General features: G+C 52.8%; 3 protein-coding genes across 3 annotated transcripts; 2 read left to right on the forward strand and 1 right to left on the reverse strand.

Annotated features, from left to right (window-relative positions):
- Positions 1–1,066: 1,066 nt before the first annotated feature.
- Positions 1,067–3,363, forward strand: EAH_00052910 (hypothetical protein, conserved; the record flags this gene model as incomplete). The annotated part of the gene is made up of 2 exons (XM_013391105.1): positions 1,067–1,495; positions 1,723–3,363. 2 exons carry the CDS (start codon positions 1,067–1,069, stop codon positions 3,361–3,363), a joined length of 2,070 nt encoding a protein of 689 aa, XP_013246559.1.
- A 593-nt stretch (positions 3,364–3,956) lies between these two features.
- Positions 3,957–8,678, reverse strand: EAH_00052920 (hypothetical protein, conserved; the record flags this gene model as incomplete). The annotated part of the gene is made up of 3 exons (XM_013391106.1): positions 3,957–6,293; positions 6,674–8,273; positions 8,644–8,678. 3 exons carry the CDS (start codon positions 8,676–8,678, stop codon positions 3,957–3,959), a joined length of 3,972 nt encoding a protein of 1,323 aa, XP_013246560.1.
- Positions 8,679–9,364: 686 nt separating this feature from the next.
- On the forward strand, positions 9,365–10,549 carry EAH_00052930 (hypothetical protein, conserved; the record flags this gene model as incomplete). The annotated part of the gene is made up of 1 exon (XM_013391107.1): positions 9,365–10,549. The coding sequence occupies one exon, from the start codon at positions 9,365–9,367 to the stop codon at positions 10,547–10,549; it is 1,185 nt and encodes a 394-aa protein (XP_013246561.1).
- Between the last annotated feature and the right edge of the window lie 2,043 nt (positions 10,550–12,592).

Consider the following 12,592-nt stretch of genomic DNA (forward strand, 5'->3'; position numbering starts at 1 on the left):
TTATATATTTTATATATATTATATATATATTTATAAATGTATTTATGTAGGTCTAAGTAAGAAGAAAAACTTTTTTGTATTTGTTTGAATCGCTGCTTTAGCAAAATAGAAGTAATAAATAATAAATAATAAACAGTAAATGATAAATAATAATAAATAAATAGATATAAAGAACTAACGTAAGAATATTTATGTTTATATCTATAGACAAACAAGACAAGCAATTCTTTATATAAAGAAGCAGCTACTAGAGAGCGTTAGCAACAAAGCGGTTTCGCTGCTAGCTGCAAACCGTAAACCGTAAACCCTAAACCCTAAACCCTAAACCCTGAACTCTGTCGATTCTGTGTTTTTCCTTGTGGATTACCTTTAAAATAAATTCATTAGTTTAATTAATTATATTTTAATGCATTATATTTAAAATTATATTTAAAACGCACATAGATACTCAGCTGCAACCGCGAGCACTGCGGCTGAGGGTTTAGGGTTTAGGGTTTAGGGTTTACGGGCTAGGGTTTCGAGGCATGTAATTTATAATTTTTAAAATTAATAATTTTAATTAAATATATAATTATTCTCGATTAAGCAGTCTGTCTTTCTTTCACCAGAGCGAGACGAGCCCGAGAAGATCGCCTAAACCCTAAACCCTAAACCCTAAACCCTAAACCCTAAACCCTAAACCCTAATTCTTCGAAAAGGGACTCTGTCTCAACGCATCGGGCCTCAGACACAAAACCCTTAGCATCATCTCCTAAACCCTACTCTGCTCCACAAGGGCTGCGCTCGTACACCTAAACCCTAAACCCTAAACCCTTAAGTTATTGCTACAAACCCTCAAGCTTTATCTTTTCTTTACGTTTTTTGAAGGCTGCGAATTTGTTAGCCCAGAAAGAGGCGCAGGGAAGACATCTCAGGACAGCAGCAACAATTGCTGCTGCTGCTGTTGCTGCTGCTGCTGCTGCTTCTGTTGCTGCTGCTGTTGCAGTATTGTTGCTGCGGCTACTGAAGGGGCTGTGTTATTGACGCTGCTGCAGCTGCGGGGGCTCCCGTTGCTGCTGCAGCTATAATGACAGCCCCCAGTACCGAAAGCAGCAGCAGCAGCAGCAGCAGCAGCACCTGCAACAGCAGTAGCAGCAACAGCAGCAGCAGCAACAACAGCAGCAGCGACAGCTGCTCCGGAACCAACAGCAGCAGCAAAAGCAGCAGCAGCAGCAGCAGAGGAAATAAAAGCAGCAGCAGGAGAAGCGTCTGGTGCCGCAACCGAAGCAGCAGCCTGCGCTCCACAGCTGCAGACAGCAGCAGCAGAAGCAGCGGCAGCAGCAGCAGCAGAAGCAGCGGCGACAGCAGCAGCAGAAGCAGCGCCGACAGCAGCAGCAGCAGCAGCAGCAGAAGCAGCAGCTGCAGCAAGAGCGATATCGATGTGTCTCCTTTTGCTGCAGCAAGTGGATATCCGTACAGACAAAACGAATGCAAAACACAAACAGGAAGGCAACATGTAAGCAAGGCTTTAGGGTTTAGGGTTTAGGGTTTAGGGTTTACGATTTAGGGTTTTAGGGTTTAGGGTTTAGGGTGTAGGTTAAAGGGTTAAGGGTTTAGGGTTTAGCGTTTAGCGTTCAGGGTTTAGCGTTTAGGGTTTAGCGTTTAGGGTTTAGGCTTTAGGGTTGAGGGTTTAGTGTTCAGGGTTGAGGGTTTAGGGTTTAGGGTTTAGGGTTTGTATTTCAGGGTATAGTCGGGAATCCTCTTCTCCGCCCGTTCTTCTTGGGTTGGTTTATGCTGCTGGTGGTGCTGTTTTTCTTGCTGCTGCTGCAGCAGCAGCAGCAACAGCAGCAGCAGCACAGGAGGGGCCCTGACATCAGCCCTAGCGGAATGCTGCGCGCTGCTGCTCGGCGTGCAGCAGCAGCAGCAGCAGCAGCAGCAGCAACAGCAGTAGCCGATGATGATGCACTGGAGAGATACGAAGACAACACTGCAGCAGAAGCAGCAGCAGCAGCGCACAGCGCAGCCATAGCAGCAGCAGCAGCAGCAACAGCAACAGCAGCAACAGCAGCAGCAACGCGTAGCAGCACAATTAAAGGGCCCCTTGGAGTGTCTCCTGTGCAGACCTGGCAGATCCTTATATACCCGCGAATAAAAGGCTGCAGCAGCAGCAGCAGCAGCAGCAGCTACAGCAGCAGCAGCAGCAGCAGCAGGTGGTTTGTGCTGCTGGCGATCTATACAACAGCAGCAGATTTTGAGTTGCGGCAGCAAATTCGCAGCAGCTGGGGGAGAGAAGGAGGTGTTGAGTTGTTAGATATAAAGCGTTTGTTTGTTGTATGTACTCCTGCTGCTGCTGCTGCTGCTGCTGCCGCTGCTGTAGCAGCAGAAGCAGCAGCAGCAGGAGACATGCTGCTGCTGTCTCCTCGTGAGAGCTACTCTACTTTAGCAGCAAAAACTGCTTCTCTGCTGCAGTGGTTTGCTGCTGAATGCCCTGAGGCTTCATTCCTTATTAAGATAGATGGGGACGTGCTGCTGCAGCAGCGGCGGAAGCTGCTGCTGCTGCTGCAGCAGCACTTACAGCAACAGCAACAGCAGCAGCAGCAGCAGCAGCAGCAAGAAGCTGCTGCTGCTGCTGCTGTTGTGTATGGGGCTGTTAAGAAAGGGAGACACGGCGGTGTTGTTGTAAGACAAGAGACAGAGAAGAGCTTCGAGCCTGAAGATATATACTCATTTTCTTTATATCCTTTATATGCAGTTGGTGCTCTATATGTGCTGTCTGCTGCTGCTGCTGCTGCTGCTGCTGCAGTGTCTACGCAGGTACCTGAGGTGTATAATGAAGATGTTTTTCTAGGCATCTGCTTAGCTAGAGTCAATATAACTCCGCAGCAGCTTCCTCTCCCGCTGCACTTCTTTATAGACCCCAACCCCACAGAAGCAGCAGCAGCAGCAGCAGCAGCAGCAGCAGCACCAACTGCAGCAACGCCGGCAGCAGCAGCAGCAGCAATACCAGTAGAGGCAGCAGAAATGGGAGCGAATGCAGCAATGCCTGCAGCAGAAGAAGCAGCAAAGCCGCTATCAGCAGCAGCACTAGACGCAGCAGCAACAGAGGCAGCAACAACAGCAGCAGCAGCAGCAGAGGCAGCAGCAGCAGAAGAAGAAGAAGAGCGCTTCTTCTGCTACATAGCCAGATTTGCTGCTGTACATCCTGTCTCTCTCTATTCTCTTCGGCGTTACTTTGAATGGAGAGAGAGAGGAGGGCATAAGAAGTGCAGCAGCAGCAACTGCTGCAACAGCAGCAGCAACTGCAGCAGCAACAACTGCACAAGCGACGGCGGCTGCTGCACTAGCAGCACCAAATGCAGCAGCAGCAGCAATTGCTGTCCCTAAAAACTAGGGCTATTAGGCAGCAGCAGCAGCAGAATTTGCAGCAGCAGCAATAGTAGCAGCAGCAGCAATAGTAGCAGCAGCAGCAGCAGCATTAGCAGCAGCAGCTGCACTAGCAGCAGCAAGAACAGTAGCAGCAGCTGCGACTGATGGTCTCTCCCTCTCTGTTTTATTTAATTTTCATACTTTGTTTTGTATAACTGGAGTTTAAAATGTTCAGAGAAGACAGCCAATGCTATTGCTGCTGCTGCTGTTGCTACTGCTGCTGCTGCTGTTGTTGCTGCTGCTGCTGCTGTCGCTGCTGCTGTTGCTGCCGCGGCAAGAACAACGGGCTCAGCAACAGATGCAGCAGCAGTTGCTGCTGCTGCTGAAAAAGGAAGCAGCAATAGACGGCAGTATACTGTTGCTGCTGCAGCATTGATAGCAGCGTTTGCTGCTGCTATATATGCTACGATTGCTGCTGTTGCTGCTGCAGCAGCAGGTGCTGCTGCGGCCACTGCTGCTGCTGCACTAGCAGCAGCAGCCTTTCGCAACAAATCCGTGCTTATCGGCAAATAATGAAACAGCAGCAGCAGCAGCTGCTGCTGCTGCTACTACTACTCCTGGTGCTGCTCCAAATGCTGCTCCCACTCTTCCTGCTGCTGCTGCTCCCGCTGCAGCTGCTGCTCCCGCTGCTGCTGCTGCTCCCGCTGCTGCAGCAGCAGCAGCAGCCTGCGTTTAGCAGCAGCAATTTGCTGTTTGATGGGCTTAGTGTTGATGCCTAACCACCGTTTGTCTCCCTCGAGAGCTTCTTGCTGCTGCCAAGCTGAGGGATTGTCTACTGCCTTCATCCAGTGCAAAGGCGGCGCTGCTGCTGCTGCTGCTGCTGCTGCTGCTGCTGCTGCTAGTGCTGCTGCTGCTGCTTGCTGCTCCTGCTGTTGTTGCTGCTGAGGCTGCAACGAGAAAAAACTAGATGCCGAAGCTGCTGCCGCCGCTGCTGCTGCTGCTGCTGCTGCTGCTGTTGCTGCTGCTTCGCGGGGACCTTCTACAGGGATATGCCAGACCTCATGAGGCTCTTCTCCTTCCTGCTGCTGCTGCTGCTGCTGTTGCTGCTGCTGCTGCACGCGCGCAGTAACAAGCCTCCGTTCGCCTACAAACAGCAGCGGGGCCCCAGGAGGAGCGAAGATATCCTCTAGGGCTCTGCTGCCTCGCTGCCAATGCAGCAGCCCCTGCTGCTGCTGCTGCTGCTGCTGCTGCTCCATGTGCCGCATCCACGGCCAGCCAGATGCTGCTGGCTGCTGCTGCTGCTGCGCCTCAGCAGCAGCAGCAGCAACAACAGCAGCAGGTGCACACGCAAAGAAGCCGCGCTCGCGCTGTTCCTGCAGCCGCGCCTCCTTCCTACCCTCGGTCATTTGCTGCTGCTGCTGCTGCTGCTGCTGCTGCTGTTGCTGTTGCTGCTGCTGCAGCCCCTCGGAGTTCTGCACTACTGAGTAGCTGTTTAGGCCTTTGCTGAGGTGTACCTGTTGCTGCTGGTTTTGCTGCTGTTGCTGCAGCTTGTGCTGCTGCTGCTGCTGCTTCATCCCTTGTTGTCCCTTGACGCGTTGCTGTTGCTGCTGCTGCTGTTGCTGCTGCTGCTGGTGCAGCAGCTGGTGAGCTTCAAAGCCGAAGAAGGCTTTATCCCTTCTCATCCCCAGTCTATTGTTTGCAACCCCTAGATGCAGCATTGCTTGCTGCTGCTGCTGCTGCTGCTGCTGCTGCTGAAAAGCAAACGGAAGCAAAGTTAGCTGCCGCCAGTGCATAAACGGCAGCCGCAGCTGCGACGCCAATCGATGGTCTCTAAATCTGTCATTGGTTAGCAGCGGCAGCGGTAAATATGCTCCTTCTTCCTGCTGCTGCTGCTGCTGCTGCTGCTGCTGCTGCTGCTGCTGCTGCTGCTGCTCAGGAAGAGGAAGAGGAGAAGGCTCGTGGGGCTGCTGCTGCTGCTGCTGCTGCTGCTGCTGCTGTTCCTGCTGCTTCGGGAGAAAGACTCCAGCAGATAAAGGCCCCTCGTTCAAAGCATTCGGCAAACCACAACATACCTGCTGCTGCTGTTCCTGCTGCTGCTGTTCCTGCTGCTGCTGTTCCTGCTGCTGCTCCTGCTGCTGCTGCTGCTCTGGCAAGGAGAGAATTTGCTGCAGCAGCTGCTGATCCGATAAGGGGGGGCCCAAAAGGTGGCGTCTCAATACTGCAACTACTGGCGGCAGTGCTGTCTCTTGCTGCTGCTGCTGCTGCTGCTGCTGCTGTTGCTGCCGGAGCTGCTGCTGCAGCGGCGCGAGGATTTGGTCAAGAGATGGTGGCGGTGGCAGCAGCAGGTGCTGTTGTAGGGCGCCCTCCTCTCCTTTGCTGCTGCTATTGCTGCTGCTGCTATTGCTGCTGCTGCTATTGCTGCTGCTGCTGCTGCTGCTGCTACTGCTGCTGAGGGGCCCCGCTAGGGTTGCAAGTAGATGGTAGTGATCATCATGTGCCCCAGAGCCGCAGACAAATAAACAGCGTTGCTGCTGCCATTGCTGCAGCAGGGCCCTGTCTTGGCATGTTAGTTTCTGCGTCTTCTTTCCCCTGCTGCTGCTGCTGCTGCTGTTGCTGCTGCTGCTGCTGCTGTTGCTGCTGCTGCATCGCTTGCTCTGGTTCGGCACCTGCATTTCGTCGCTGCACTTAGGGCATAGCCCCAGCTCACACAGGACATTGTTGTTGTTGTTGCTGCTGCTGCTGCTATTGTAGGAGTCGCTGCTGCTGCTGCTGCCGTGCTGCAGCTGCTGCCTTCCCCGCCTCCATGCGGACGCAGCAGCAGCAGCAGGAGCAGGAGCAGCAGCAGCAGCAACACGCTGCTTTTGCTTCAAACCCCAGAAATAAACACCAGGGATAATTATCAAAGGCCTTTCTCCTCTCGCTACCAACGCCTGCCGAAGACGCTCCACCTAACAGCAGCAGCAGCAGCAGCAGCAGCAGCAACAGCAGCAGCAACAGCAGCAGCAACAATTAACACACCCCGTCTGCAACAGGCAGCAACTGTCCCAGCAGTATCAAAGGCATCAACAATAAAAGCAGCAGCAGCGGTAGCAATGGCTGCTGCCGAGAAGGCGCCAGCAACAGCAGCAACAGCAGCAGCAGCTGCTGCTGCAGCAGCAGCAACAGCTACATCTAATGGGCTGCCTGCATCTCCTACCCGTCGGGTTTAGGGTTTAGTGTGGAGTGTTTAGGGCTTCAGGTTAGCTGTTTAGGGTTTAGGGTTTGAGGCTTGGGGTTGTGAGGTTAGGGTTTAGGGTTTAGGGTTTAGGGTTTAGGGTTTAGGGTTTACTTGAGCGTAGCAGAATTTGCCAGTTGCTTTGTTCTGTCGATTGTATGCGATATTAGCTGCATCTAAAATAACAGTAAACCCCCCGCCTTGTTGCTGCTGCTGCTGCTGCTGTTGCTGCTGCTGCTGCTGCTGCTGCAGCAGCAACTCGAAGTGCAGCAAACGCCGCAGCTGTCTATGTCCTGCTGCAGCAGCAAGCCTCAGAACCCCCAGCCGCAGCAGCCGCCTTTCCCTCAGCCCCAAACCTACACACCCCAGTTTGCTGCTGCAGTGCATGCAGGTCCTTGCTGCAGCAGCAGCAGCAGCAGCAGGAGGTGCTGCTGCTGCTGCTGCTGCTGCTGCGGGGGAGCCGGGTAGAGGCCGCGCTGCTGCTGCGCTGCAGGGCGCCAAGTGCAGCAGCGGCAAACATGTTTGCTGCAGTGCTGCTGCTGCTGCTGCTGCTGCTTCCAGCGATAGGGGTGGCTGCACTTCCGCTGCCTGCTGCAGCAGCAGCATCGACTCCTTGACGGATTGCTGCAGCTGCTGCAGCAGCTGCATCTCAGCAGCAGTTGCTGCTAAAAGCCCCTCAACTCGCAGCCGCTCTAAATCCTCTGCTGTCTGCTGCTCCTGCTGCAGCTGCTGTTGTTGCTGCTGCTGCAGCTGTTGCTGCTGCTGTTGTTGCTGCTGCAGCGCAGCAGCAGTGAGCAGCACTTCGTTCAGCAGCAGCTTTAAGATTATCTCTTGTGAGGGGAGACATCTGCGGCGCTGCAGCAGCAGCAGCAACCCAGACTCCCTAAAGGCTCTCCAACCCAGCTGCTGCTTCAGCAGCAGCTGCTCTGCAGCAGCAGCAACAGCTCGCTGCTGCACTTCCTGCTGCTGCTGCTGCAGCAATGCCAGCATCGCTCCTGCTGCTGCTGCATTCCCAGTTGCGCCTGCAGCAGCAACAAAAGAAGAAGCCACGTCCGGGTGTATAGGCAGCAGCAGCCGGTGCTGCTGCAGCAGCAGCAGCACTTGCTGCGCTGCAGCAGCATCTTGCTGCCTAGCAGCAAGGTTAAGCACGCCGCTAGCAGCTCCAAGAACTCCTGCTGCTGCTGCTGCTGCTGTTGCTCCTGCGGTTGTCTGACCCCCCCCAGCAGCAGCAGCTGCTGCTGCTGAATCTGCTGTAGCTGCTGCTGAATCTGGTGCTGCAGCTGCTGAATCTTCTGCTGTTGCTGAATCTGCTGCTGCTGGCCCTTTAAGTTGTGGCAGCAGCTGCAGCAGCTGCTGCAGCTGCTGCAGTGCTGCTGCGATGTCTCCTGCTTTAATACAGAGGCCCAAAGCCTGCATGCCAGCGTTTAGCAGCCGTCTTTCTGCTGCTGCTGCTGCTGCTGTTGTGGCTGCTGCTGGTGCTGTTGCTGATGCTGCTGGTATCTGTGCTGCTGCTGCTGCTGCTGCTTCATCTGCTCTTGCTGCTGCAGCTGCTCGATCTGCAGCAATATCTTTCGTGGCCGTTGCACCTGCTGCTGCTGCTGCTGCTATCTTCTGTTTATCCCTGTAGCCGCTAGAGCACTCAACGATGCCCTTATCACACTTGCTGCTGCTGCTGCTGCTGCTGTTGCTGCTGCTGCTGCTGCTGCTGCTGTTGCTGAGTGCATGCAGACGAGCCCAGCAGCAACCCGGATAAGAGAAGCTGCTTAATGTATGTGTGGGGCCACACAGAGAGAGAACTGGTTTTCTTGCGGAGCAGCTGCTGCTGCTGCTTGCTGCAGCAGCAGCAGCTGCTGCTGTTGCTACTGCTGCTGTTGTTGTTGTTCTTGCTGCTGCTGTTCTTGCTGCTGCTGCTGCTGGCCAGAGGTGCGAAGGGGCCCTGAGAAATGAAGGCAGCAGAGGGGGGCCCCCCTCCCCACAGACAGCAGCACTTCCATCTGCAAACCCCAGCAGCAGCAGCAGCAGCGGCAGCAGCGGCAGCAGCAGCAGCAGCAGCAGCAGCAGCAGGCGAAAGGCAGCAGCCCTACTGCCCATGGCCAGCGTGAGGAGGAAGCAAAACCATCGCTGCAACTTGTAACACGACCTCCGATACGCCCCAAACCCTAAACCCTAAACCCTAAACCCTAAACCCTAAACCCTAGGCCCTAAACCCTAGTACCTGAAGAAGCCTTCAATTCGAAGGCGTAATGCTGGAAATAAGGGTTTAGGGTTTAGTAATTAGGGTTTAGGGTTTAGGAATTAAGGATAGGGGTTTTAAAGATCAAGACACTGAAAACAACTAGGGTTTGCTGCTAGGGTTTAGGGTTTGCAGCAAGAAGATCAGATATTAGGGTTTACCCTTCATAAACCCTAAACCCTAAAGAAACAAAACCCTTCAGCAGAAGATATACCCGAAAACCCTAAACCCTAGACGCTTAACCATAAACCCTAAACCCTAAACCCTAAACCCTAGCCAGCCCTCAATGAAGGCGAGAGGGGCCTCAGCTGGCTTCTGTGGCTGTGCGCAGGGTTTAGGGTTTAGGGTTTAGGGTTTATTATTTAGAGTAGTAATAAACAAATAATAATTTTATTTATTTGATGACAGTTTGAATAGGGCTTCGGCCTCCTCTCTATTTTAAACAGAAGTCTGCAGCGGGGGCCCCCGACGCACTGCAGCAGCAGCAGCAACAACTGCAGCAACTGCAACAAAAACAACAACAGCAGCAGCAGCTGCTGCTGCTGCTGCAGAATTAATAGATAGCTGCAGCAATGCAGCGCCTACCATTAGCGGCGAAGGCTGCAACCCCCCTTCTTGGGGGTCTCCTTGCAGCTGCAGCAACAGCTCCAGCAGCAGCAGCTGCTGCGGGATCAGCAGCAGCAACAGCGCCCTCAGCAACAGCAGCAGCAGCAGCAGCAGCAACCCAAGCAGCAGCAGCAGCAGCAACGTGGAGAAGAGGTGTGTCTGAATATCCTTTTGTGCTTGGCCTCAACAAGCAGGGGCCCTGCCCGACTGTCTCTCCCTCAGTTGAGTTGTTGCTGGAAGCAGTGCAGCAGCAACACAGCAGCAGCAACAGCAGCAACCCCAGCAGCAGCAGCAGCAGCAGCAGCAGCAGTTGGGGTTTTTCGCGTTTGTCTTCCTCCGCGTTGTCTCCGACTTTGCAGCAAGTATCTTCTTTAGGGGCCCCCCCCTCTATCCTACGGGGGCCCCTGCTGCTTTCTTGTTCTTTATCAGACCTTATAAAGGGGCCCCCAGCTCTTTCCTATCTTATCTCCTTGAACAAAGGGGGCCCCCTTGTGGGGCCCCTATCCGGGTTATCTTCCCCCAGGGGGGCCCCCCAAGCCACCCCTCAAAGCGTTTTGAAAGCGAAGTCAACCAACCCTCTGGGGGCCCCTATGGGGGCCCCTACAGGGGCCCCCCTGGGGGCCTCATTGAAGGACCCTTTTGTATCCCCAGTAGACACCCCTATGGGGGCCCCTATAGGGGCCCCTGGTGGGGCCCCCCTTGGCTTCCCCTTAGAGGGTCCTGTGGGGGCCCCCATACTCCCCCCTTTGGGGGACCCTTTGGGGGCCCCTATACAGACTCCTCTGGGGGCCCCTTTGGGGGCCCCCATACAGACTCCTCTGGGGGCCCCTATGGGGGCCCCTCTGGGGGAACCTGTGGGGGCCCCTATGGGGGCCCCTGTGGGGGCCCCTCTAAGGGAACCTTTGGGGGCCCCTGTGGGGCGGGCTTTAGATGAGTTGGGTTATTTATGCAACAAAGTGCGGAGCGACAAGAGGCCGAGGAAGCGGGCGTTTATACACCGCGGATATTACAGCAGACAGAGGCGACTGCAGCAGAAACATCAAAGACTTCGTTTAGCTTTTGCTTATGAAGGCGTAGATCTATTAAAGCTCAAATCCCTTAAGTGGGGCGAAGTGCATAAAGGGCCCTGGGGATCTGCAATAGGAGGCTAATGACGCACTTCTAACACCCGAAGAAGGGGGCCTCTCTACACAAAACAAAAGAAGAAGCAAAGGCACCTCTAAGGGGGCCCCCAAGAAGGGGGCCCCTACAGGAGGGGCCCCCAGGGAGGGGCAGCAAAAGATCCCCCGTAGGGTCACCTAATGATGATACGAGGGTTTGAATAAATAAGAGGGTCTCTCTAGGGGCCCCCAGGGGGCCCCCCCAGGGGCCCCTAGACACACCCTCTTATTCATTGAGAGGCTGAGAGGCCTTTGTTGTTTGTCGCAGATGAGAGGGCGTGAGGTGCTGGTAAGAAACGTATATCTTTTTCTGTTTGTATAATCTGTTTTTTATTTTTGTTAATAAACACAAACCTCTAAAATGCCCAAGGGCAGACAAGCTTTTATCTTGAAAGAAAAGAGGCGTGTTGTCCCCAGCCTGCATGCAGGCTTTGCTGCTTCAAGGCGTTTGCTTTGGCTGCTGCTTTTGCTGCTGCTGCTGCTGCTGCTGCTGCTGCTGCTGCTGTTGCAGTGTGTGCTGCTGGTGCCGCTATTAAAGCGATGGTGTGGCCGTTGGGGTGTACAGACAGTTGAGGAGTTATAGGAGATTATATAGGGAGAGAAAGACTCGGACTGTAGTTTTTCATTGCATGCACTTTCTAATAACTACAGCATTTCTTTGCCTTTCTGCATTTGTTTCTTTATGTATTTTTGCTGGCGTTTAGGCGAGCTACTGAGAGCTAGAAAGAAGTGTTTAAGAGGAGTTAGTTGCCTACAGTTTTTGTGCATACTCCAAAGGGGGGCTTTGTGGGTATTATAGCTGCAACTTGCTTAAGGTGACCGCCTTGCAGCAGGCAACGGGATGCAGCAAGAAGTGCTGCAGAGACGCGAATTACAGAAATCTCTCTGTCTTTTTTTTGCTGTTGTTTGCCCTCCTAATGAGCCCTAACTCCTTGAATTCTGTGCCCAGGAAGCGTGAAGACTTGGGGGGATTTTACTGCAGCTTCCTTTCTTGAATTGTCTGACTTCGAGTACTTCAAGATCTCTGCTTGCAGCATATTTTGGAGCTGTGTTGCACGAAACAGTTGAGGAAGAAAATGAATAAAGAGTGAAATCGGCAATAAAACCTTTTTTAGAAGATGTTGATTAATTTATTTCAAACTATTTTTATCAAAAGATGAGGGGTCACTCGGCGAGTTTTCATGATGCCGACGACGGCGTAAACGGCGCCGGGGCTGGGAAGCTGATCCGTGTGGATATAATGAATAAATATTCAATTAGAAGGTGAAAAAATAAAAAAGAATGCAAAATAATGCAAATTTTGGTCCAATTTAATTCATCAATTCTTCGAGCTTTCGCTTCCTGCGGAGCCACGCACATAAAAAGGAAGAACAATAATCGTGAGTTGATATATTCAGCAGGTTGATTATCATCTCCTTTCATCTTGAGATCTAATGGATCTGTTGGGTTTTATTTGAAAATATCGATTGAAATATAGAAAAAAGATTTCTTTTATGGTATTATTCACGTTTTTCAAGTGATTTCCAACGAAGGGGTTACTGGAAACCTTTTGATTTCTTTCACTTTTTGCAAACGCGGTTTCGGGTGTATCGACAGCTCTGCGGTAAATTCAACTTTGGGTCTTTCAGCTGCGATCACAGCAGAAAAATGTTCATTTTATAATATCTTTTTTTCGGTTTCAATGGGGCATTTGTTTTGCAATTATTTGTCCTGATTTTCCCTTTGTTCTCCAAGAAAATGCCCCTCACTTTCCACACCGCCTGCGATCTCGCGCGCTTCCTGCGACACACTGCCGAAGTTGAGCTGGCTGTAAGACAAACAGAAAGCTCTATAATGTGCAGCTACTGGTAGATTAAGATGAGGCAGGAAGACTGCTGCTAGCGAGCTGGCTATCTAGCTAGCTTCTCAGGGACTTACTGCAGATCTTATTCAAGCATTTGTTTGGCTTTTCACTCCACTCCTCTACCCCCCCTCCCCCCTCCCCTCGCTCCCCTCCCTCCCCCCCACGGAGAGATGCATTTATTTGTAGTTTCT

The sequence above is a fragment of the Eimeria acervulina genome, genomic scaffold (genome assembly GCF_000499425.1).
Source record: "Eimeria acervulina Houghton genomic scaffold, Eah_scaff962, whole genome shotgun sequence".
In the NCBI taxonomy this organism is placed as follows: Eukaryota; Apicomplexa; class Conoidasida; order Eucoccidiorida; family Eimeriidae; genus Eimeria; species Eimeria acervulina.